Source organism: Bos indicus, chromosome 20 (genome assembly GCF_029378745.1).
Source record: "Bos indicus isolate NIAB-ARS_2022 breed Sahiwal x Tharparkar chromosome 20, NIAB-ARS_B.indTharparkar_mat_pri_1.0, whole genome shotgun sequence".
In the NCBI taxonomy this organism is placed as follows: Eukaryota; Metazoa; Chordata; class Mammalia; order Artiodactyla; family Bovidae; genus Bos; species Bos indicus.
The window spans coordinates 66,451,279-66,476,934 of NC_091779.1; the positions used below are offsets into that span (position 1 = coordinate 66,451,279).

Sequence of the window (25,656 nt, forward strand, 5' to 3'; positions counted from 1 at the left end):
TCTTCTATCACTTCCGGTTTCTAACAAACCTAATGGAAACGCCACGCACAGGAAGTCTAGGAGGTACAGGTTGGAATGGAGCCAAGCCAATGGTCTCCCTCCCCGTTGCCGTTGGCAGTCACCTTGCCCACCACCTGGCCGCCCCTGAACCAACTGTGGCCAAGCTGTTCCATCAGTTAATGAGCAGCACTCAAGTGACCCAGGTTTGGGTCAAATATGTACCTACGTTCCTAGTAGAAAGTTACTTTTATTTTACAATTGGAAGAGAGGACTTCTGGAAAGAAAGAAACCGAGGTGCTCTCCCTGACCAGTGCTTCTGTCCTAGGCCCTCACTCTCCCACGTGTGATTCCATTATAGACTGGAGCCCAGGGGCCCAGGGACCGGAGGCTGGATGTCACGTTTCCAGGACGGAGAATTCTGCCGTGGAGGATCAGGTGAACGGATACCTTAAGTTCATTGTCATCGAATTTCATGACTACATTTACTCAGAGGGAACTTGAACAAGAAGTCAAGCATCTTAGCTGCACAGAACTGCATGTGTATCCGGGGCCATAAGAACATGGTTAAAATAATTAAAGTAGCAATAAAGAGTGGATTCGGGTAAGGCCAAACCCTACTGGGGGAGCTGGCCCTCGGCGTTAAGGTTTGGTGTCTGAGAGCTCTGACCTCCTGGGACAGGTGTGTGGGACGCCAAGTACCCGAAACTGCCTGAAGGATCTAATATAGTGAGCAGAGACGCTTCCTCTTCCTTCACGATGCTAAACTGGGACTGGCAGCATCCGGGTTCGGCCAAATAACCCATCAGTCCTTCCAGCCAGTGTCCTATTGTCTTTCTGGCTGCTTCTGGGGACCGTTCCAATCCACTGGATTTTTGAAAAGACCATTGGTTCCTGAGACTCCTTTCCTGCAACTTATGGCAGGAATGCCTTCCTGGCACGTGCAGTATCTTAACTATGAACCCAGGAATCGAACCTGTGCCTCTGGCGTCTCCTGCATTGGCAGGTGGATTCCTTACCACTAGCGCCACCTGGAAAGCCCGAAAACAAATACTTTCAGTGGAAGAAGAGCCCACAACGACCAGATTCAGGTATGCGTGATTTTATTTAAAATGTGTCCAATAAGATTTTTCCACTTGGAATGAACATTTTACCTCTTTTCCGCATATTATAAGAAACAGTGGTTTCCTCATTTCATGGAACTTCTTGGAAAGGTCTAAGTAACTTAACAGAAGAGAAAACTGAAATTGTGGGGAGATTAAGTAACAGGAGTTTATATCCGAGCGAGGGTGCTCACGCATCGCGGCCTCGGGGACACACGAGTGACTACTGGGCCATGCAAATTGTCCTACCGTCACCGGGCCTCCGAAGGCAGTTCTGGCATTCCCCGCCATGCGCACACAGGACACGGGTCAGGTGGCTTCAGCGGATGGCACACTGTCTTTTGCTTTCGGCGGTGGGTCGACCAGCAGAGAGGAGACAGGAACACGAACGTCGTAGGAGCGTCTGAGGATGTCGGAAGAGACCCCGTCCGCAACCCGACCTGAGCGCCCCCCACCCCGGCGTCTGCACCCAGCTGCCCGGTTGTGGCCACAGCACCCCGCCTTCACCCACGGGCGTGGGCTGAGCTGCGGACCGCACATGCGTCGGCATCGGCCTTGGGAGCACGGTCTAGCCAAGAGGGCGGTTGCTGTTTTCCATCCCGAGAACTTGGCCATATTAAATTTTTTTTGTTCTCATGAACCAGCGGTCATAGAGCACAAACGAGGTCTACATGTCATGACACGGGGCCACAGAAAGATGTGTCTTCAAGTTACGATGTTGACCTGCTGGGGAGAGAAGGAGACAGGGGCACAGCGTACGGGGACTGGATGGGGCACGGCGTTCCTAGGGGCGTGTCAATGGGTCCAGTGAGGGGAGCTGAGCTTCCTGGCTGCTCTGTGGAGCTGCTGTCAGGAGGAGAAGCTAGAGGCCCAATGATGGGGTGGGGGCGGGGAGGGCAGGCGGGCAGGGGAACGTCACCATCTCGACGTGTAATCTAAAGTGACCTAGAGATGATCATTCATTTATCATCGAAACCTAATCCCGAACAGCGTTGGCTCCCCGTCCTTCTCTCTGTAAACACATCTGATCATAAATAACTTAGGCGTCTCCTTGGCATTCAGGATTCCGTTCCGAAGGCTGGAGTTATAAAAAGGATGAAGGGTGCTCAGCGTGGAGAGGAGATGTCAGGTGTGTGTGTGTGTGGAGAGGCAGCTTAAGCGTCTAGTGCACGGCGCGAACATCAGCCGTCAGACACGGGCGGGGTGACCCAGCCGTACTTTTCATGAGTCTTCACCAAACTCTTAAAGGTGGCCTCGGCTTCCTTGCGACTGAAGGACTTTTTCGACTTGCCAGCTTTCCTACAGATCCGCCCCTGGGTGAGAGGGAAAAGATGAAAAGCAGGTTAGAGCCCAGCAGTGATCCCGATTACCGCCCTCTTTGTAAAGAACACTCACAGAGGCGGGGATTTCTGAAGTCCGTGGTGAAAGGAGAGATAGGGAACATCATGGATTTGGTATCAAACGGATGCAGTAATCCAGCGGCAGGCAAGCTTTTGGGGGAGGGAGAGACACACGTGCTGCTGGCGTCCTTGGAAGGCGCTCATCCTTGGATGCTGGCAGGCGGTCTCTGGGAGGACCAGCTTTATCAAAAGAGCATCCATGCAGAACGCAGCGCGTCGCCCTGGAGGCGAAATGCTATTCTAACTTCTCTTCCCTCCCACCTCAGGGTGCCTTTAATTACAACTTAGAGATAACGCATTTACGTATAATCTGTGTATTTATACATTCACACACACACGCACACTTGAACACTCTGACTTTTCACATTCAAGCTCAGGAGCAATAAGCGACTTTCTTGTATTTCATGCTGCGAGGGAACAAGCTCCTGAGAAGACAGAGGGGCCATAGACAGGAAGGCAGAAGCCTGGCCCTGAGTGTTCCCAGGGAGAGGTTCAGGTGAGGCCAGCGCTTCCCCTACACAGTCCCTGGGGGTGGGGAGCAAGGGAGAGGTTTGCCCAGCTCTCAGTGCCCGGGCAGGCCGTGGTCTGAAGGACGGAGCACGTGGGGCTGCAGTGAACAGAGGGTCTGGCTCATCTCGGCCTGGCCACAGACTCTAGACCATGAGAAGGAACCAGGAGACCCCACTGAGTGGCTGTGACTCAGGCCATCACACCCCTCGGGGAGCCCTGGGGAGGGAGGTTTAACTTGGTGGTGGTGGGGATGGGCGGACGAAGGACCACAGGAGCGGGGCGGGGCCGGACTCCCTGTCAGATGAGCTGTTGCTGTTCTTACTGCCCCTGGCTGGGCCAGTCCCCACGTGATAGCCCATCAGCAGAAACGCTGTCTGAGCCTCTCGGGCACATGTCCTTGCGCCCGACCTCCCTTCGCTCGCCTGTCCTGGCAGATCCGCTTCTCATCCCAAGCATCTCATACACACGTTTCGTAGGTGGGACGCAAACGCCCGCAGTTGCACCCACTAGTGAACACTCACCAATGATGCGCCCTGGGAAGGCTCTCTGCATTCCTGACACATGACGCACAACACGGGCATGCACCACCCGTGCAAAGGGACCCGGACGGGAACCAGGCTCATCCCCAGGGCCTCACCGCATACCTGCCCCCCGAAGAGGCAGCCCCCAGGTCTGTGCGGCTGGGTGCGTGAGATCCCCCATCCGAGCTCTGATGAACCACTGACAAGTCCCCTGGGTAGACATCTGAATCCACGGGGGAAACGGCACTGATCCCCACGAAGTGAGAATGGGAGGCTGTGTCGCACATTTAAATTCAGGGCTTCTAGTTCCTTTTCAACACGTGCTGTCTTTCCAACAGGGGAGACTCAGAGCCACGCCTAGCCGAGGAGTCGGCCACTGGAGCCCCTGTTTCGCTCTGTCTCCTCTGGCCATCTCTCTGGCTGAACTTTTCCCCCTGCCAGTCAAGGGCAAGACCAGCTCTTCTAATTAGCTACTTTGTGCCCATACTCAGTCACTTCAGTCGTGTCCGACTCTCTGCGACCCCATGGACCATGGCCCGCCAGGCTCCTCTGTCCCTGGGATTCTCCAGGCAAGAATACTGCAGTGGGTTGCCGTTTCCTTCTCCAGTGATAAAGTATGAAGCGAATGAAGTGAAGCCATTCAGTCGTGTCCAACTCCTTGCGAACCCATGGAGAGTCCTGGAGTGGGTTGCCATTGCTTTCTCCGATTAGCTGTTTGGTCCACATCAAATAGGAGATCAAAGCAGTTGATCTCCTGCTAAAGGAAATCAACCCTGACTATTCATCGGAAGGGCTGATACTGAAGCTCAACCTTGCCCACCTGATGCTGACTCAATGGAAAAGACCCTGATTCTGGGAAAGACTGAAGGCAAGAGGAGAAAGGGGCAAAAGAGGATGAGATGGTTGGATGGCATCACCGCCTCAATAGACATGAGTCTGAGCAAACTCCAGGAGATGCTGAAAGACAGGGAAGCCTGGCGTGCTGCTGTCCATGGAGTCAAAAGACTCAGACACGACTGGGTGACTGAAGAACAACAGCCATGTCAAATAAGCTGCTAAACGGTGAAGGAAAACGGGAAAAGAAGACAGGAAACCACCATGTACTGACTTCTAGAAACTCCCCGTGTCCTCTTGCTTTGCTTATGGGATGTAGTTATACTAGATACAAAGGGACCACGAGCAGCTAAGACATTTATAATCATCACTGTGTGAGCCAAGATCAAAGTCCAGAATTATTTCATTAAACACAGGCAAATGTACCTTTGCAGGGATGTCAGTATCAATTTCTACATAAGTGGGAGCAGGTATCAAGAGCTAATTTCTTTTGCATAAAACACCACAAGTTCTAACCATATCTATCATTCTTTTCTATGATACTGAAAATTTATGGTATGACTTGAGAATTCTGAACTAACGGCAGCCAGACAAACACCAGCTCACAATAACCTTGGAGTATTCCTGTGCTCTTGGCATGAACGTACACTTGGCTCATTCTTTGTGAAAGTCCCAATTGTTGCAGAAAACAACAGACAAAACCCCAAACGAACAGACCAGTTTTTGTGGCCTCTTCTCCCCGAGAAGAATGATGAACATAAAACACCAGCACCCAGTCAATTCAGCAGCTGGGAGACAGGGTCCGTGGGAGACAGAGTGCGTGTGTGGCAGCCGGGGTCTCGGCATCTCCACTGAGCTCAGCTGGCCTCCAGCACCTCCCCTCTCGCCTCGTGTCTTACGGCCGAGTTTGCAGCTAACAGATATTGCTGCATAGACCGCCTGTCCTCCTCTGATTGGCTACCTAAGCATCGCCCAGTAACACACTGGGCTTGAAAACCAGGGTGGCTGAGCTACGCTTGCTGAAATGTCCTTGAGGAGCCCACTGCGCCTGGAAGGTCAGGGGCACCCTCTCCACCTCGGGCCTCTTGATGGTCCAGGCCACTCGGACGTTGAACCAACTCCTATTCTTTTTTTTTTTAATTTTTTTGACAATGCCATGTGGCTTGTGGGATCTTAGTTTTCCAACGAGGGATTGAACCCAGGCCAAGGCAGTGACAGCAATGAATCCTAACCACTAGACTGCCAGGGAACTTCTTTAGTTTTTAATTGAAGTATAGCCGATTAACAACGCTGTACGAGTTTCATGTGTACGCAAAGTGATTCAGTTATACATGCACACACACATATACATGTGCACACACATTTATATTAGTTCTCTGAGTACATGCGTTATGGACATATATTTTTTCCATTTTATATTATTACAAGATATTGAGTACAGTTCCCTGTGCTATGCAGTAGGTTTGTGTTTATTATGTATTTTATATACAGTAGCATGTTTATGTAAATCCCATATTCTTAATTTTATCCCTCCTCTGCTTTGGTAACCACAAGTTTGTTTCCTGTGTCTGTGAGTTTCTGTTTTGGAAATAAGCTCATTTGTATCACCTTTTTCAGATTCCACATATGAATGATATTATATGGTGTTAGTATTTGTCTTTCTGTTTCTGACTCCATTTAGCATGGTAATCTCTAGGTCCGTCTATGTGGCTACAAATGGCAATATTTCATTCATTTTTATGGTGAGGAATATCCCACTGTATATATATATATATATACACTCTATGTATATAGTAATATATGTGCATACACTGGGCTTCCCAGGTGGCGCTAGTGGTAAAGAGCCCACCTGCCAAAGCAGGAGACGCAAGAGACATGGGTTCAGTCCCTGGGTTGGGAAGAACCCCTGGAAGAAGGAATGGCACCCCACTCCAGTATTCTTGCCTGGAAAATTCCATGGATGGAGGAGCCTGGTGGGCTACAGTCCATGGGGTTGCAAAGAGTCGGACACGAGTGAAGTGCCTTAGCATGCACGCATGCACATATATTAATGTATATAACCTCCTTTATTCACTCATCTGTGCATGGAGACTTAGGTTGTCTCCATGTCTTGGCTATTGTGAACAGTGCTGCTATGAACATGGGGGTGCATGGATTAAAGGGTTTTTGAATTAGAGTTTGCTCCAGACATATGCCCAGGAATGAAATCGCTAGATCATATGGTAGCTCAGTTTTTTAAGGAACCTCCTTATTGCGCCATGGGCTTCCCTGGTGGCTCAGACAGTAAAGAATCCACCTGCAATGTGGAACACCTGGGTTTGATCCTTAGCTCGGGAACATCCCCTGGAGAAGGGGCTACCCACTCCAGTATTCTGGCCTGGAGAATCCCATGGACTGCATATGTAGCCCACGGGGTCAAAAAGAGCTGGATATGACTGACCTTCACTCACTCACTCACACTGCTCCATCGTGGCTGCGCCGGTTTGCATTCCCACCAGCAGTGTCTGAGGGCTCGCTTTTCCCCACACCCTCTCCAGCATTTGTTTGTAGACGCTTTCATGGTGGCCACTGTGACCAGTGTGAGGTGACCCCTCACTGTGGTTTTGCTTTGTGTTTCTTTAACACTTGGTGATGCTGCGTCTCCCATTCTTCCTTCCAGGGAGCAGTCTCCTGGAGTCTGGACTCTGGGGAAAACTGCAGCCTAACTTCTCTGATCCTCTGTGTGTGCGTGCTTCGTCGCTTCAGGCGTGTCCAACTCTGTGCGACCCCATGGCCTGTAGCCCACCAGGCTCCCATCCACGGGACTTCCCAGGCAAGAAGACTGGAATGGGTTGCCATTTCCTTCTCCCTGATCCTCTGTACTGCTGCTGCTGCTAAGTTGCTTCAGTCGTGTCCAACTCTGTGCGACCCCAGAGATGGCAGCCCACCAGGCTCCTCCGTCCCTGGGACTCTCCAGGCAAGAACACTGCAGTGGGTTGCCACTTCCTTCTCCAATGCAGGAAAGTGAAAAGTGAAAGTGAGGTCGCTCAGTCGTGTCCGACCCTCAGCGACCCCATGGACTGCAGCCTACCAGGCTCCTCTGCCCATGGGATTTTCCAGGCCAGCGTACTGGAGTGGGGTGCCATTGCCTTCTCTGGACCCTCTGTACGTCCCTCTATAAATCAGGGACAAGACCCACTTTACAGCAGCACTACAAACTTCAGATAAGATACTGAATTTCAAAACATGTTGAGAGTTTTAAGGTGTATACAACGAATTAAGAACAGGTTTTCTTATTTTCCTAACCTGATGGTTTCTCTATCCGTTTCCATGTACCTAATACTCAGACAGTCTTTCCTGGAGATTTCCCTTCAAATAACTCTTGTTTTTCCCTAAAACACCTCCACTTTAATGCTAAAGGACCTGATCTGAGAGTTTACTCAGCCTACATGATAGCTCTGTGCTCTCACTAAGAGCTCAGAAAAGTACCCTCTCTCTTTTGATGACCATCAACCTTGCTCCAGATTGTAAATGTACAGTTATACATAACCATAGGGTTCTGCCCCAATCACCTTAAAAAGCTCAAAATCTCGCTGTAATATTGACACCAAGCAGTGCTCATACACACCCAGTTCCCTGGGGCTGCATCTGCCAAACACAGCCATTCGTGGGTGCTTGGTTTGATCTTTCTATTTTGCTCACGGATTTTTTTGTTTTGGGGGGGTGTGTGTCAATCACAATGAACCACATGAGAACACATCCACAGAGCTAACGAGTGGCCCCAGCCTCACGTCCTGGCACCAGCCGCCGGGTCTGCTGCGGCTTCTGCTACCCGCAGTGTGCACGCTGGACTTCAGTCTGTCTCTGTCTCCTACTCATCTCTCGTTCATTCATTCGCTCACTTAGTATGTTGAATCCTGGGTGTAGAAAGACAGGGACTGCGGCCCCTGCGGCAGGGCCTAAGATTCATCGAGGGGAGAGAACTGAAGTGTGTTGTCGGTGCTGAGACAGGAGGGGGAACGTCAGGGTTCCTCAGCCCCAGCACTAACTGACAACGCGGGCTGGGTGAGTCTTTGCTGGGGGGTGTCCCGTGCACAGGAGGATGTTCAGCAGCGTCTGTGGAGATGCTAGCGGGACTACATGAGCTATGACATCCGAAGCGTCTCCAGATGTCGCCAGATGTCTCCTGAGAGATAGAATCACCCCCGAACGAGAGCCACCGGTGTATGGAATAAAGATGGCCCCGAGCAAGGGGGAGACGGTCCATCTCCATTCATTCAGCAAATGGTTGCCCCAGGTCCTCCCGGAGTTACGAACTGGGCTGGTTACTGGGACTGCATGCATGCGTGCCAAGTCGCTTCAGTCGTGTCTGACTCTTTGTGATCCTGTGGAATGTAACCTGCCAGGCTCCTCTGTCCATGGGATTCTCCAGGCAAGAATACGGGAGTGGGTTGCCATTTCCTCCTGCAACTGGGACTGCAGGGTTTTCTAAATTGGAAACGCTTCTGATCCTCATGGAACTTATAGCTCAGCAGGGAGGGTGGGGTCTACCTTGGGGAGAGGGAAGGAGAAGAGGTAGGGTTCATTGTCTGTGGGTTCAGAAAGATTTCCATGTCTGAAGACACTTGAACTGAGCCTTGAAATACGGGTGGAAAGTGTTTGCCAGGTGGGTGAGGATAAGGGACCCCAAAGTGGAGGTTGAAAGACATGGCTGGATTCAGAAAAGGATGGGAAGACACTTGGTGAAGCTAGGGTGTGTGTGTGTGTGTGTGTGTGTGTGTGTGCGCGTGCGCGCTCGGTGGGCGGGGGTGAAGAATTCAATACACCTGGCCTCAAAGCCCTGCTCCGATACCTCCTGGCTGTGTGACCTTGGATGTGTTAATTAACCTCTCTGAAGTGCAACTTCCTCACCTGGAAAATAAGCATAATAACAGTACTATATGCCACTGAGGTTTTATAGGGACTTTCTGGTGGGCTGCCATCTATGGGGTCGCACAGAGTCGGACGTGACTGAAGCGACTTAGCAGCAGCAGCAGCAGCAGCAATGTATTAACAGGTGTAGGATGCTCAGCTCAGTGCCAGGCACAGGATGAACACAATAAATGTGGGTTTTCATCTTTGAAATCATCACAGACGATCTTATCCCTATTCTTTGGCAAAGTTAGTTTCGTTCTGCTCTCCTGGAAAAAAAATGTGTGGATATTATGATGGCTTATCCGGTCACAAAAACATCTTCAGGCAAGTCCAGTATTTTGTATTTGTAGGGCTGCTTTCCTAGCCCTTTCAGTAACATCATTTTAACTGGTTGACATAAACATATTCATTTGACATTTCTCACTTGATTAGATTTTCTTCTATTTTTCTTCTTTGCAAACATACTTTCATGACATTTTCATGGTTCACTTGCCCATGAATTACAAGCTTTGCTCCTTTAAAACTAGTAGGAACTTACAGACTCTTCATGCAAAGTTTTGAGGCTCCTTCACTCATTTCGTGTGTTGAATTACAGAGCGGCTGTAATTTGTTTTTAAAGTCTTAGAACGTGTGACTGTTAGTCTAAAAGCACTCGCACACCCCACCCTCCCCCGATGTGGGTTTCAAGTGTGTGTAGTGCTCAGTGTAGACTCTCTCGAGGACGCCGCACGTGGAGGAGGCACTTAGACCAGACCTGTGCTCTGCTTGAGGAAAATACAGGAACATGCGGATTTGGAAGGAGGTCCGCTTGGAAAGACAGCAGTGATCTCACCTCTCTTTGAAGCTCTGCCATTCAAAGCAGGTCGGCTTACAAGTTCTAGAGGACAGATAAGACTCTGCAGTGAACGAGACCACTTCAGAGCAATGCTTTCCCAAATCAAAGGGCGACTCTGAAACCGCTGACCAGCGAGGAAGGCACTCCTGCTGGATGTGGTCCACTGAGGCATCAGGGAGAGGCTGATGTGGCTGGAAACATGCCGAGCTGGTTCCGCAGCCTTGACCATGGGTCTGAGAATGTCTGTGTGTGTGTATGCTGCGTGTGCACGTGTACATGTGCGTACATATGCATGTATGTACACAAACGCTCACATGTGTGCTTGTATGTGCACGTGTGTACGTGTGCGGCTACAGTGATGCTGTTTAAACTGCAGGGAGAGAAATGTGAGGGTTCCTGAGCTGACTGGAACCCAGGAGTCACCTGGAGGGAAGCCTCAGGCCTCATACCTGGACTTGGAGGATGGTCAGTTTACAGGGGGAGCCCACCGCTCGTCAGGGACCCCACCCAGCACCAGCCAAGGCAGGGGAGGGGGAGCAGAGGGGCTCAGAAGGGCAGGCAGTGAGGGGGCAGAATGATGCTGTGGGCACGTGCCATGTGGCCACCTGAGCAGGTAACGAGCTGGTGCTGGAAATGGTTCCTTTGGCTGGAAAAAATTTCCCTTTGGCTGGACCGCATGGCTTGCAGGATCTTAGCTCCCGGAGCAGGAATTGAACCTGAGCCCTTAGCAAAGAAAGCACGGAGTCCTAACCACTGGACTGCCAGGTGTTGGGTTTTGACAGCATGAAAGCCCCTGATTGCCCGTGTGGCCCCTGTCCACAAGTGCAAAGGCATCCGCTCCATGTCCGGCTCATGTCAGCTCCTGTGCTGCAGTGCTGGGGCCGCTTTCACACACTGCATCTCATTACACCTCCAGACAACGCTCCACTTCAGCGTGGTGGTCAGGGCTGGTCAATGGGCTTCCACTGACCGGCTGAACCTCCACCAGGCACAGCTGCTTCCCGCAGACCACCAGGTGAGGACCAGTGGGCCTGGGAGGGCATGGGACCAAGGGAGATGGCCCCGTGGCTGGGCCCGTGGGACACGCAGAGCCCGCCGGGAAAGGGCTTTGCCCGACCTGGGGGGCTCCCTCCCGGCAGCCAGCATGTCCGAGGACACAGAGGCTCAGCTCCCCACCGCCCCGCGTCCTGTCCCTGTGCTGGGCATTCAGGTCCCTGTGCCCTCCTTTTGGGTTTTAACCAGAATTCATGCCCAGCATGGCTCCTGTCACATCATCCTCACACCCTGCCCCAGCCGTTTGTAATTTAGTCTCAGATCTTATTGGGAACATCTTTGGTGAGACACAAAAAACTAAAAATAGAACACTGTACAAATACACTCCTGGGTATTTATCAAAAAAAGAAAAAAAAAAAACCACAAACCACTAATTCAAAAAGATACATGCACCCCAAAGTCCATAGCAGCATTACTCACAATTGCCAAGACGTGGAAACAATCTAAGTTTCCATCAACAGTTGAATGGATAAAGATGTGGTATACATAAACAATGGAATATTCAGTCAGTCACTTCACTTGCTGAGTCGTGTCCCACTCTTTGAGACCCCAGGGACTGCAGCACGTCAGGCCTCCCTGTCCATCACCAGCTCCCAGAGTTCACTCAAACTCACGTCCGTTGAGTCGGTGATGCCATCCAACCATCTCGTCTTCTGTCATCCCCTTCTCCTCCTGCCTTCGATCTTTCCCAGGGTCAGGGTCTTCAGCCACAAAAAGGAACGAAATTTTGCCATTTGCAATAACATGGACGGACTTGGAAAACACTGTGCTAAGTGAAGTAAGTCAGACAGAGAAAGACAAATACCGTATGGCATCACTTATGTGTGGAATCTAAAAAGCAAAGCAAATTGGTATATTAAAAAGAAAAAAACAGACTCATAGATATAAGAGAACAAACCAGTGATTACCAGTGGGAAGAGGGGAGCGGGGGCAGTATAAGGGTGAAGGTATAAGACATACAAACTCCTAGGTATAAAATAAGGGAATACAGCCAATACTTTATAATAACTAGAAACCAACTACACCTTCTAAAATTTTCAAATCACTATATTGTATGCCTATAACTTAATATTTTATATCAAGTATACTTCAATTAAAAAATCAAGCCTCTATATCCTCATTGCAAAATACTATAAAGATTCTGCTGCTGCTAAGTTACTTCGGTCGTGTCTGACTCTTTGTAACCCATGGACTGTAGCCCGCCAGGCTCCTCTGCCCATGGGATTCTCCAGGCAAGCATACTGGAGTGGGTTGCCATGACCTCTTCCAGGGGATCTTCCCGACCCAGGGATCAAACCTGCATCTCTTATGTCTCTTGCATTAGCAGGCAGGTTCTTTACCACTAGCGCCACCTGGGAAGCCCATAAAGATTCTACGATATATTAAAGGTCTTATTTTTATAATATAAACCACCAAAAAAAAAAAAAAAGACTGTGAGGCAGACTCTAGAAATGATCAACTCAAAACTTTCATCTCAGAAACAAAAAAGCTGTCTATCTTTCTGGAAGTTACGCCTTGAGGACACAAGGTCTGTCCTCTAACTCTGACACTGGGTACTAACTCATAGTTAAGACACACAAAGCCTATTAGAAAAGCGCGTTTCACAGCAGGCCGCTAGACCATCCCACTGGAACAGAGGACGCTGGGGGCAGTGTGCTCGTGGTGCTGGACGGAATGGACCCGCCCTCGGTGGCTGTAGGTGGAAAGCCCAGACTCCTCCGCTCAGGGAGCGGCATGAAGCTTTGCGTGGGTGCACTCGTGGCTACACCGTCCTCTGCAGAAAGGTGCTGTGGTCCCTCTACCGGAGACGTCCTCACAGAGCATCGCGGGGCTGCACGCATCCACCTGAGGTGGGCAGATCGCCAGCAGGTGATACCATGTCTAGGGAAGATAACTGGGTGAACCGGGGGACACCTGGGAGGAGGCCGGGGCTCTCTCCCCATCAGCACACAGCCTTTCGCTGCACACACCCCAGGAGCATTGCTCTTGCGGTCGACCCATCCTGAAAGACAGCAGTCCCCCACCTGTTTGGCACCAGGCACCAATTTCGGGGAACACGATTTTTCCACGGACTGGGGTGGGGTACGGTTTTGGGATGCTTCAAGTGCATTCCATTTATTATGCCCTTTCTTTCTGTTATTAGGACATCAGTGCCACCTCAGATCATCAGGCATTAGATGCCGGACATTGAGAATCCCTGCTTAAAGACAGGCCTGGTCTATCAAAGTTGCTGACGTGCAAAGGAGTGTATTTCCCATAGATAAACTGTATTTCCCATAGATAAACAGAGCAGACATTGTGCGGGTTGCTGGAGACACCAGGGAAGGGAGATGGCCAGGGCTCGGCACGGGCCTGGCGGGTGGCACATTGGGGATGTCTGGACGAGAGAATGCTCTATGCTGTGCTTACTCGCCCAGTCGTGTCCAGCCCACCAGGCTCCTCTGTCCATGGGATTCTCCAGGCAACAGTACTGGAGTGGGTTGCCATGCCCTCCTCCAGGGGATCTTCTCCACCCAGGGATCGAACCCAGGTCTCCCACACTGCAGGCGGATTCTTTACTATCTGAGCCACCAGGGAAGCCCTGAAGGAGTGGATGCATGAATGCAATTGACCAGACTCGCGTGCCCTCCCTGGCAGGACCACAGGCCAGCTTTCCACAGCACTGACCCTCATCGGGGCCAAGGACGCGTGGCCACTGCCATCAGGAAGGAAGGTCTTCTGGGCGGGAAGACTCTCCACTACAGTCTCTAAAGTGGTTTCCCAATTATTAAATGATCAATGTCTTCAGATAGTCTCTCTTGATTTTTGTGAACCTCTCAGGATGACAAAGTCAGCATCACTTTTATGTAAACCTGGATAATATTTAATAGAAATTAAAGTGAAGCCATGTTATTTAACCCAGTGGTGCCCCTTAGCTACTATTCCTCTTTCTGTGATTTCAGTTACCCTTATCAACTACAGTCCAAAAATACTAAATGGAAAATTCCAGAAATAAAAATTCACAAGTTTTAAATCACAGACTGTTCTGAACAGCGAGATGAAATCTCATGCCCGGGCAGATCTTGGATACACTGCAGGTTTGGTTCTAGGCCATTGAAATAAAGCGAGTATCTTAAAGTGAGTCACATGAATATTCTGGTTTCCCAGCGCATATAAAGGCTATATTTACACACCACTCTAGTAAATTAAGTGCACAATTGCATTGTGTGTAAAGAAACAATGGAAACATTTAAAAATCAGCATTAAGTGCAAAATGTTAGTCACTCAGTCGTGTCCGACTTTTTGTGACCCCATGGACTGTAGCCCTCCAGGTTCCTCTGTCCGTGGGATTCTCCAGGCAAGAACCCTGGAGTGGGTCCCTATTTCCTTCTCCAGGGGATCTTCCCAACCCAGGGCTCGAACCCAGGTCTCCTGCACTGCAGGTGGATTCTTTACTGTCTGAGCCACCTTGGAAGCCCAAGTACAAAATAATGCTGTTGAAAAATCGGCACTGATAGACTTACTTGATGAAGGGTTGCCACAACCTTGAATTTGCTTAAAAAACAACAACAAACAACCCACATTATCTTCGAAGTACAGTGAAACGAGGTGTGCCTGACCGTCACCCGCAGTCCCACCCAGGCACCTGGGACTCGAACCCTCTCTGCCCAGCACTTCCACACAGAGAAGAAGACACAGTGTAGTGTTCAGTACTATCCATGGTTTCCCGAGTCTGCTGGGGGGCCGAGTGTGTCCCCGCAGATAAGAAGGGACAACTTGATAACCGTTAAACCATCCTCAAGCCACTGGCAGCACCAAAGGCGCAGTTCATGGATATTTTTGATTCTTGCAAAACATAAGCATCTCTTTCTTCTACATTTTAAATAAAGTTCTAGCAATTATGGGATCTGTTTTAAGACAGATTGCACTTTCTTAGGAGAAGCAAACAGGGAAAAAGGAACGTGATGATCAGACTTTAAATTATGTAAGATGATTGCTTCAGAATTATTTTTTTCTGGAGGCTCTGCCAATAGTTCTGCTTAAGCAACTGGGTCCCAGTGGGTTTCACGAGCTGTGTGGGACACAGGCAGTGGCAGCTGGACTTCACTCTTTAAAGGCAGTCGTGGTGGTGGCGGTGGCTCATCCCTGCTGTGCTGGGCACTGTCCTCAGGACCCGGGTTGCATAGACTCCTTAAGTGGGTTGGGGGGTGGTCCCCGGACCCCCACCAGGTGGGCTCTGCTATCTTCAGTCCATCAACCCTGATTCACAGGTGAGGAAACAGACACAGAGAAGCCAACCACATGCTCAAAGTCACACCGGATCCCCCAGCCGAATCCCAGGCCAGGCCGGCTCTCACATCACGGAGCAGCTCCTGGGAGTCAGCGAGGGAACCAGGTACCAACCCTTCGCTGCGCAGGACGCTGGAGCCTGGCTGCTCTCGCTGGATTCGGGGCGCCAGGGTCCCTGAGCTCCTCCGTCCCCTCCCCTCTGCACCCTTCTTCCCACCTGGAGCTCACCCCATGTGCACGCTCTGAGCTGATCAGGGCACCCAATCTGCCTTCGGCACCAAGCATCTGGCCCTCCGGCCACCATCATGGGGACCTCTGCTCCTGCCCGACTCTGGGGACCCTGGTCAGCTGGGCACCTTCACCCCCCCAGGGGCCTTGTTCCCTGGGACGCCAGCATCCATGGTCTCCATCTGCTACACACAGGGCATGGGCAGAGCTGCTGGCCACGGGCCAGTCGAGGACGGCATGTTCCCGTCTGCAAGCTGGAGGGCCCGTTTAACACAGCACAGCTGCCGCTTCTGGGTCTGCTGCTTCTTAGCGGATCTTGGCGCCTGGAGAAGCCGGAGAGCAGACCCTCTGCCCTGCCAGGAGATCCCTGTGGGGGATCTTTATCAGCTCCCCTTGACCTGGCTCCATCACAATCATCAGCCTTCTCACAGGGGCAGCTCCACGTCCTGGTGAGTGAGTAGGGCTCGGGGGTGTTTTCCTACCCACCGGACCTCTCGGGTCAGGATCGGGCCAACCCTCTGCCCCCACCCCTGACACATGACATCGCAAGATGAAGACTGTGGATTACTTTATTCTTTACTCTGTGTGTGTGTGTGCACGCTTGGTCACTTAGTCGTGTCTGACTCTTTACTACTCCAGGGACTCCAGCCCGTCAGGCTCCTCTGTTCATGGGATTCTCCAGGCAAGAATACCGGAATGGGTTGCTATTTCCTCCTTCAGGGGATCTTCCCCACCCAGGGATCAAACCCAGGCTCCCGCATGGCAGGCAGATGGATTCTTTACCATCTGAGCCACCATGGAAGCCCAAGAATACTGCAGTGGGTGGCCTATCCCTTCTCCCGGGGATCTTCCCGACCTAGGAATTGAACTGGGGTCTCCTGCATGGCAGGCAGATTCTCTACCACCTGAGCTACTCAAGAAGCCCTGTTCTTTACTACTTTACTGAATTTCAGGAAAGCGGTGGTGTTCCTAATGAGGTGAAATTTCAATTCTGCCCACTGGAGAGACCCCACGCCTGCCTTCCACCTGCTTCCAGTGGGATGGGTCTGAGAAGGCAGGGTCTGCGGTCAGCTAGGTTCTGTTTCTCAAAGTGCTGGGTGAGGATGGAAGCCATTGAGATGGGGACATGATGAAGCCTCGGACAGCAGCTCAGAACACGGTTTGTCTCTGAAGAGCCACGCAGACTGGGTCTCCGTGCACACGTCCTGGTTCACACATCATGCCCTGAGCAGGAACCCTGGAGTCCACAGCTCAGCCTCCCCCTGCCTCCCAGGTGCCGGTCACTTACTGCTGGACACGGTCACCAGGGCGACCACTGCAGCCTCTGCGTGGACATCTCGGCCATCCAGCTTATCAACCTTCCAATCAGTTTTTCTCTAACTTCCCCATTTTCTCTTTACTTTGTATTTCTGCTGCTGCTGCTGCTAAGTTGCATCGGTCGTGTCCAACTCTGTGTGACCCCATAGACGGCAGCCCACCAGGCTCCCCAGTCCCTGGGATTCTCCAGGCAAGAACACTGGAGTGGGTTGCCATTTCCTTCTCCAATGCATGAAAGTGAAAAGTGAAAGTGAAGTCACTCAGTCGTGCCCGACTCTTAGCGACCCCATGGACTGCAGCCTACCAGGCTCCTCCGTCCATGGGATTTTCCAGGTAAGAGTACTAGAGTGACTTTGTATTTCTATGTAAGTTTAAAAGAATTTTTTATTGTTCATACCATTTTAAAGGTTTTTTTCCACTGATAGTTATTATGAAACATTGGCTGCATTCCTTGCACAATACGTTCCTGAGCTTATCTTACACCCAATAGTGTGTACCTCCCCCCCTCCTATGTTGCACAAACCCCACCAACTTTCTGGTGCTTCTCTGGTGGCTCAGTCAGCAAAGAATCTGCCATCAGTGAGAGGGCCTGAATTTGATCCCTGGGGAAGGGAATGACAACCCACTCCAGTGTTCTTGCCTGGGAAATACCATGGACAGAGGAACCAGCAGGGCTACGGTCTACGGGGTTATGAGTGTTGGACACGACTGAGGGACTAAACTATCAACTTTCTAGGCAGCTGTTTCTCAAAGTCTGGAACATCCCCCAAGAGTCCCTCGCTCAGCCAAGGAGGCCTGCTGGGCCAGCCCTTCTGGTTTTGAAGGTGGTGGGGGGAGGCGAGTTGGGGCTGGGGCCCTCCTGTCCTAGGGGGAGAAAGTGAGGGACTCCTTGCAAGCTCCGCCCACCCCCCAGCCCAGCGCACCTGCAGGTCACCCCGAGTGAGGGCTGGGAGAAAGTGAAAGCGGAGTCGCTCAGTCCTGTCCATCTCTGCGACCCCATGGACTGTATCCCACCAGGCTCCTCTGTCCATGGGATTTTCCAGGTATGAATACTGGAGTGGACTGACATTTCCTTCTCCAGGGGATCTTCCTGACCCAGGGATGGAACCGGGTGGGTTTCCTGCATTGCAGGCAGATGTTTTACCGTCTGAGCCACCAGGAAAGCCTGGTGAGGGCTAGGAGCCACGGCAGTGACCAAGAATCCCTAACGGGGCTGAAACCAGGCCCCTGAACTTGGCCTGAGATGCTGGCTCCCACGACATCACTTTGGCTTGGGGCGGGGGTCATGGCCTGAGCCGGGCTGTTTGTGAGGCTGCACTCTCCTGGAGGGTGCTCAGAGGTGGGGTGGTGGAGGGGAAGTCCAGGGGGTGGCAGAAAGAGACTCAGTCTGAGGCAGAAGGCTGTGGGGGCTGATCTGGGTCGGGGGCCATGTGGGAAGGTCTGTCCTGCTAGCCCTGCCCCCTCACACGACCACAGAGCTCTAGCACTGATGTGAGCCGGTGGTCCCCAGGCTCACAGGTAAGGCCACCCCTGAGGATGGGCATGGAGCGATTTCTGACCCCTCACCTCTCCTATGCCAAGGCGGGTGGGGCGCTCCTGCCCTAGGAATGGCAACCATCCCAGAGGCACCTAAGGCCAGTGAAGACAATGGAGCTTTGGTTGTAAAAATGGAAAATAAGGAGGCTCGTGGGCGGGTGGGCATCGCTAACAGGATGAGCCTTGAAACACTGCTCCAGGTATCGGAAAGAGCCAGGCAAGTGTCACCAGGAACGTGGCACGCGCGGGGCCCCTTTGCTTCCAGGCACGTCTGCACACACTGGCCGAGGTCTGGGGTGGGTTTTGCACGCTTTCAGGATGCGCCTGTGTCTTTTTTGGGGGTCCCAAGTTTCCGTTCCATCCCACAATGAGTCAACATGGGGGCCCTGGCCAAACAGCCCTGTCCCACCTCCATGGCCTTAAAATGGGGTGTTTTGAAAACAGACCCACAGACAGAAAACAAACTTATGTAGCCATAGTTCAGATTCCACATATAAGCAATATCACTTGGTATCTGTCTTTTTCTGACTTACCTCCCTCAGAAATGGACTTATCTACAAAATAGATACAATTACGAATGGACTTATCTACAAAATAGAGTTACAGATGTAGAAAATAAATTTATGGTTACCGGGGGGCAGGAGGGAGGGATAAACTGGGAGATCGGGGCTGACATAGACACACTACTACACACAAATGTATCGCTGATAAGGACCTGCTGTAAAGCGGGGACTCCACTCAGTTCCATGTAATGACCTAAATGGGAAAAGAATCTGAAAACGAGTGGATACAGGAATACGTACAACCGATTCACTTTGCTGTACGCCTGAAACTAACACAACATCACGAATCACCGACACTACACTAAAAATGTCAAGAAAAACCAGTCTATGTTTACCAAAGGGGAAGGCAGGGTAGGGATAAATTAGGAGGATGGGATTCACAGATGCACACAACTGTATATAAAACAGATAACTGACAAGAGCCTACTGGACAGCACTCAGTATTTTGTAATAACCTATAAGGGGAAGAATCTGAAAAAGAATATATATTTATAATTTACATATATATATGAGATGTAGACTGAGTCACTGCGTACACCTGAATCTAACATGACATACTTCAATATACTTCAATATAAAAGAATGGGGAACTCTCTTTCCTGGGAAAAGTGGCCATCTATGTGTGAAAAACCTTGAGTAAGCAAGCAGCCTGTAGTAAACTTGAATCACGCCTGGTGTATTTGCCCGGAGAACTTGACTCTGACAGCTTTGTGTGCTGGCTGATAATGAGGTGCTAATGAGGTGCAGTGCTGGGGGCAGGGGCAGAGGAAGGGAGGCTGGGAGGAAGGGAGGCGAGAGTGGGAGCAGCCCCCCGCCTTCCCTCCCCACCCAGACCCCCTCCCCCATCCCCACCCAGACTGCAGACACCCCCTCCCAGGACCCTACCGGGGCAGGCATTTCCCCACCCTGACTCCCGAGGACCCCGGCCTGTTCTGAGCCATGTCAGTGGTGCAAAGATATCCTAACACAGGAATCCTGGTGCACCTGACCTTAAAAACTAAGAGTGTTTCATCGGGTGTACTTTTTGAAGGGTCTTGGGGTGAAATGCAGCACCTGTACCTCGGGTGCAGCACCCATAACCAGGGCAGGTGCTGCAAGCCTGTGCACTTCCGCCGGTGAGCGTCCATCGCAGGCCAGTGTCTTGCTTCCACCGCTGGGGGCCTCTGCCCCTGCATTATGTCCCATGCCTCCCACCCCTCAGCCTGCCCCCCAGCTCCCTACACTGCCTTCCTTACACTGTTTTCTCATTAAATGAAGAAAGTGCTAGGAGTAATAAGAGCCCTACTGCACAGCACTCAGTATTTTGGCCACGTGCTATGAACACCTGCATAAAGGTAAGGCTTGCAAACCATCAGGGCTACATACTGCCATCCAGCCATAGGCGGATGTCACACAGGTGCTGGGCCCAGTGCAGGTGAAACCCAACACCTGCCTTTTCTGTTTGCAAGAAAATGCAGGGCAAAGATAACAGATGAAATAGCTTACTCAGTGCTGAGAAGGAAGGGGTGGGCATCTTTCTAGAAAACACCATGTTCTGTCACCAGAAAACAGTCTCAAGATTGTAATCAAGAAAGGAAGTCAGTTCTAAACTCAAATTTCTAGTCTCTGCCTGAAAGGCTTAGGAAACTGACGGGCTGATTCTGGCTGACCTAATAAAAATTTAAGAAGTGATTTTCTATAAGCACCTGGGATGGCTATTATTGCTTTCAGGTCATTACTTTAGGGATGTTCTGATTTCAGCTCTTTATTTGTATAAGGGTGGTGCTACAGAATCTTTTCTTTTTGATTAAGTCAGAACTATAGTAAGTAGAGAAGTGAATTCAGTCAGTGATTTTTATAAACATCACTGGGAATCTTCAACCAAAATAGACATACAGATGGGAATACCAGACCACCTTACCTGGCTCCTGAGAAACCTGTATGCAGGACAAGAAGCAACAGCTAGAACTGGACATGGAACAACAGACTGGTTCCAAATTGGAAAGGGAGTACCTAAAGGTGTGTACTGTCACCCTGCTTGTTTAGCATCTATGCAGAGAACATCATGTGAAATGCCGGGCCAGATGACTCACAAACTGGAATCAAGATTGCCGGGAGAAATATCAACAACCTCATATATGCAGATGACACCACCCTTATGGCAGAAAGTGAAGAGGAACTAAAAAGCCTCTTGATGAAAGTGAAAAAGGAGAGTGAAAAAGTTGGCTTAAAGCTCAACATGCAGAAAACTAAGATCATGGCATCCGGTCCTATCACTACATGGCAAATAGATGGAGAAAAGTGGAAATTGTGGCAGATTTCATTTTCTTGGGCTCCAAAATCAATGAGGATGGTGACTGCAGCTACAAATATGAAAGACACTTGCTCCTTGGAAGGAAAGCTACGACAAATCTAGACAGTGTATTAAAAAGCAGAGACATCACTTTGCTGACAAAGGTCCATACAGTCAAAGCTATGGAGTTTCCAGTAGTCATGTATGGAGAGTTGGACCATGAAGAACGATGGGCACTGAAGAATTGATGCTTTCAAACTGTGGTGTTGGAGAAGACTCTTGAGAGTCCCTTGGACTGCAAGGAGATTCCTAAATCAACCAGGGATCAACCCTGAATATTCATTGGAAGGACTGATGCTGAAGCTGAAGCTCCAATACTTTGGACACCTGATGTGAAAAGCTGACTCACTGGAAAACACTCTGATGCTGGGAAAGATTGAAGGCGGGAGGAGAAGAGGGTGGCAGAGGACAAGCTGGTTGAACGGCATCACTGACTCGATGGACACGAGTTTGAGCAAACTCCGGGAGATGGTGGAGGACAGGGAAGCCTGGTGTGCTGCAGTTCATGGGTTGCAAAGAGTTCGGCATGACTGAGTGACTGAACAACGAATAACAACAACATAAAGCTTGGGCCGGTCACAGTTCTGAGAGTGACATGGATCAACTTGCTTAATCCACACCATAGAGAGATCTCGATACCCGCCCTCATGAGGAGGAAACAGGCTCAGAGTTAAACAGCCTGTGGTCACACTGCAGGTGGAGCTGGAATCTGAATGCTCAGATGGTAACGAATCTGCCTGCAATGCGGGAGACCTGGGTTGGGAAGATCCCCTGGAGGAGTAAATGGCAACCCACTCCAGTATTCCTGCCTGGAGAATCCCATGGACAGAGGAGCCTGGTGGGCTACGGTCCTCGGGGTTGCAGAGTCGGACATGACTGCCTGGCTACCGTTCTCACTTTTCCTGCCCACCATGGATCTGCTGTACCAGGTAAAGCAATCCTCACTGATGCAGACATAAAGGTTGAGTGGCTCCCACCCACACGTGCCTAGGTTATCAGCAGGTTTGCACAATATCGGTCCAATCTTTAGTTGAGCAGTTCACAATTGTATTTAAATGTTAAATAGATTTCTAAAGGCAATAAACCCCGTTGCACCAATCCCTTTAACAGAAAGGATAGCTTTATTTCTTTATATCAGACTGTTGGATCCTTTCCTAGCCTCACCCCCTCCTCTCACGGTAATCAGGGTTATACTTGTTTCCTTTCATTGTTTGCCCAAATTAATTTTCCTCTTTTGTACAAAGGGACTGAACTTTGGGGCCAGCGGAAGAAGTGTATCCCTCCCTCCAATCCCTCCCGTGAAGACACGGGTCTATTGTTACACACAGTGGGTAGGGGGTTTGTCTTTTCTCAAAACTTGTTGCATGCTGAAAATGGCAGACATGGAACCTCCCCTCCCCTTCCCTCCCCTCTGGGGACACGTGTGTATTACAAGCTGGCTGCCAGGCATGCCGAAGGGCGGGCATCGTGATGGAGATAGAGGTGCCAGGTTGACTGATGCCTGACCTGTGGGTACCTTCTACTTTATAATGCTGTGTAAACGAAACCTGTTCTACAAGTCGACAGCGATCCCTGCAAAGCCCGCTATGGTTTCTACATCATTTTCAACCGACCTTTCTCATTTATGTCTTGCTCTTTGGCGTGGCAGAGACAGCAACTATCACCTTCTACGGTAAAAGGTGGAAATGGTTGCTGGTAGGTGGGGAGCAGGGTCACCCCGAAAGAAATGCGGAGTCACGACTGGAACTGGGACCCCATTGATTTGTAAATATCCCTCCCGCATTATCTAAGTAAGCAGCAGCTTCCTAGATCTACCAAACCCCACAATGGGACCAAAAGGAGTTTCTGATTTATACATTATTAGTTACATAATCTCAATGTTGAGACTACACCATGGCAAGTCGAATTAATTTTGTTTTCTTTATAAAGATCAAGTTGGGTAACTATTTGGTCAATATAATTGTACACAATAACAATTGGTGTAGCCCAAAAAAAAAACAGAGGGAGCCACAGAGGGCAGAATGCAATGGCACCCCACTCCAGTACTCTTGCCTGGAAAATCCCATGAATGGAGGAACCTGGTGGGCTGCAGTCCATGGGGTCTCTAGGAGTCGGACACAACTGAGCGACTTCACTTTCACTTTTCACTTTCATGCACTGGAGAAGGAAATGGCAACCCACTCCAGTGTTCTTGCCTGGAGAATCCCAGGGACGGGGCAGCCTGGTGGGCTGCTGTCTATGGGGTCGCACAGAGTCGGACACGACTGAAGTGACTTAGCAGCAGCAGCAGCAGACAAACACAGTGGGCTTCCTGGGTGGCTCAGATAGTAAAGAAGCCACCTGCAATGCAGGAGACTCGGGATCGATCCCTGGGTTGGGAAGATCCCCCGGAGAAGGGAATGGCTACCCACTCCAGTATTCTTGTCTGGAAAATTCCATGGATAGAGGAGACTGGTGGGCTATAGTCCATGGGGTGGTAAAGAGTTGGACACGACTGAGCCACTAACACTTTCATACTTTTCATAAAGACATAGCGTTTGAGGAAAAACAAATTCGACAGATAATGTTTGCACATCCAATGCAAACTGTGTTTTGCAGATACGTGAACTTTTTACTTGATGGACTTGCTATTAAGTCTAACAAAAACTATACAAATTGAACCCAAATATATTCTCAAGGCATCTAAAATGTAATACAAATTAAATAAGGTAATTCTTAAAGATTTCTGAGTAAACAACAGCATAATCAAATGTTCTGAAGAATCATCGTTTAAGTTTTTGAAACCAAGCAGGACTCGCCAAGAGTTGGACACAACTGAGCGACTGAACAAGATCAAGGACAGCGTGGGCCCCTCCCAGGGACAGGCTGTCTCCCACCCCTCTGTGTGTCCCCGTCTCTTGTCTGTAGAAAAACGTTAGTCTTCTTGGCCTTCTCAGAGTTCCAAAGAAGAAATTTAATCAGAGAAGTCAAACGATGAGCCCACAAAGGGAAACAGTCAAATAAGACAGAACAATAATAGTTCAGCCATAAAACAAAGTCGAGGGCCTTGAGTTCCTCCCTGAGGACTGTAGAAAATATTCTGAGCTATACCCTTAAGCTGTTTTTCAGATACTAAACCCCCACCAGGTGGAAGAAGTTAACTGTATGCTCCCTACAAGCGTGGAGACCCCAGGCCCGCTGGAACCAGAAGGTTGATGAGGTTGACTCCCAATATTTGGTTATTTCACCAAGAGTCCCTTGGACAGCAAGGAGATCAAACCAGTCAATCCTGAAGGAAATCAGTCCTGAATATTCACTGGAAGGACTGATGCTGAAGCTGAAGCTCCAATCCTTTGGCCACCTGATGCAAAAGCTGACTCATTAGAAAAGACCCTGATGCTGGGAAAGATTGAGGCCAGGAGGAGAAGGGGATGACAGAGGATGAGATGGTTGGATGGCATCACTGACTCAATGGACATGAGTTTGAGCAAACTCCGGGAGACAGTGAAGGACAGGGAGGCCTGGCGTACTGCAGTCTATGCGGTCGCAAAGAGCTGGGCACAACATAGCAACTGAACTACAACAACCACCTCACCACCAACCAATGAAAAAACAGGTCCATGAGCTGATCAGGTACCTTTGACCCTCACCCTAAACACTGTCTTTAAAACCCTTCCCTGAATGCCACTGGAGACTTTGGGTCTTTTGACCATGGGCTGCCCATTCTCCTTGCCCCATGTTGGATGCCTCACAAAAAGCACTGTGCTGTCCTTCACCGCAACCTGGTGTCAGTAGACTGGCTTTACTCTTTGGTGACATTTGGTGGGAAGCATGAGAAAGCCATACTGGCTCTCAGGTGCTAGTCTACTGTAACTTAAGAGAATTGTATTTCCATTTCGGAAACTTAAGTTTCTAATGGGCTTCTCTGGTGGCTGGGACCATAAAGAATCTTCCTGCGATGTGGGAGACCCCAGCTTCAATGCCCAGGTTGGGAAGATCCCCTGGAGAAGGGAATGGCAACCCACTCCAGTATCCTTGCCTGGAGAATTCCATGGACAGAGGAGCCTGTTTATGTTTTGGCCACACCTCCCAGCATGTGGGATCTTAGTCCCACGACCAGGGATTGAACCCAGGGCCCCTGCACTGGAAGCACAGAGCCTTAACCACTGGACCACCAGGGAAGTCCCCTGGATACCTAATTTTAACCATGGATATAATGTATGGAGTTAGTCTGTATGGCAAGTTCAGGTCAGCTGTGATTATGTATTTTATGCCCACAGATATAT

At 50.2% G+C, this 25,656-nt stretch overlaps 1 protein-coding gene across 1 annotated transcript in view; it reads right to left on the bottom strand.

Moving 5' to 3' along the window:
* Positions 1-1,083: 1,083 nt before the first annotated feature.
* Positions 1,084-25,656, bottom strand: part of UBE2QL1 (ubiquitin conjugating enzyme E2 QL1) — a 57,321-nt gene continuing 32,748 nt past the window's right edge. The window contains exon 2 of the mRNA XM_070774876.1: positions 1,084-2,413. Within this exon, the coding sequence (XP_070630977.1) occupies positions 2,282-2,413 (132 nt within the window). The 3' untranslated portion in view covers positions 1,084-2,281. The remainder of the gene's footprint in view (positions 2,414-25,656) is intronic.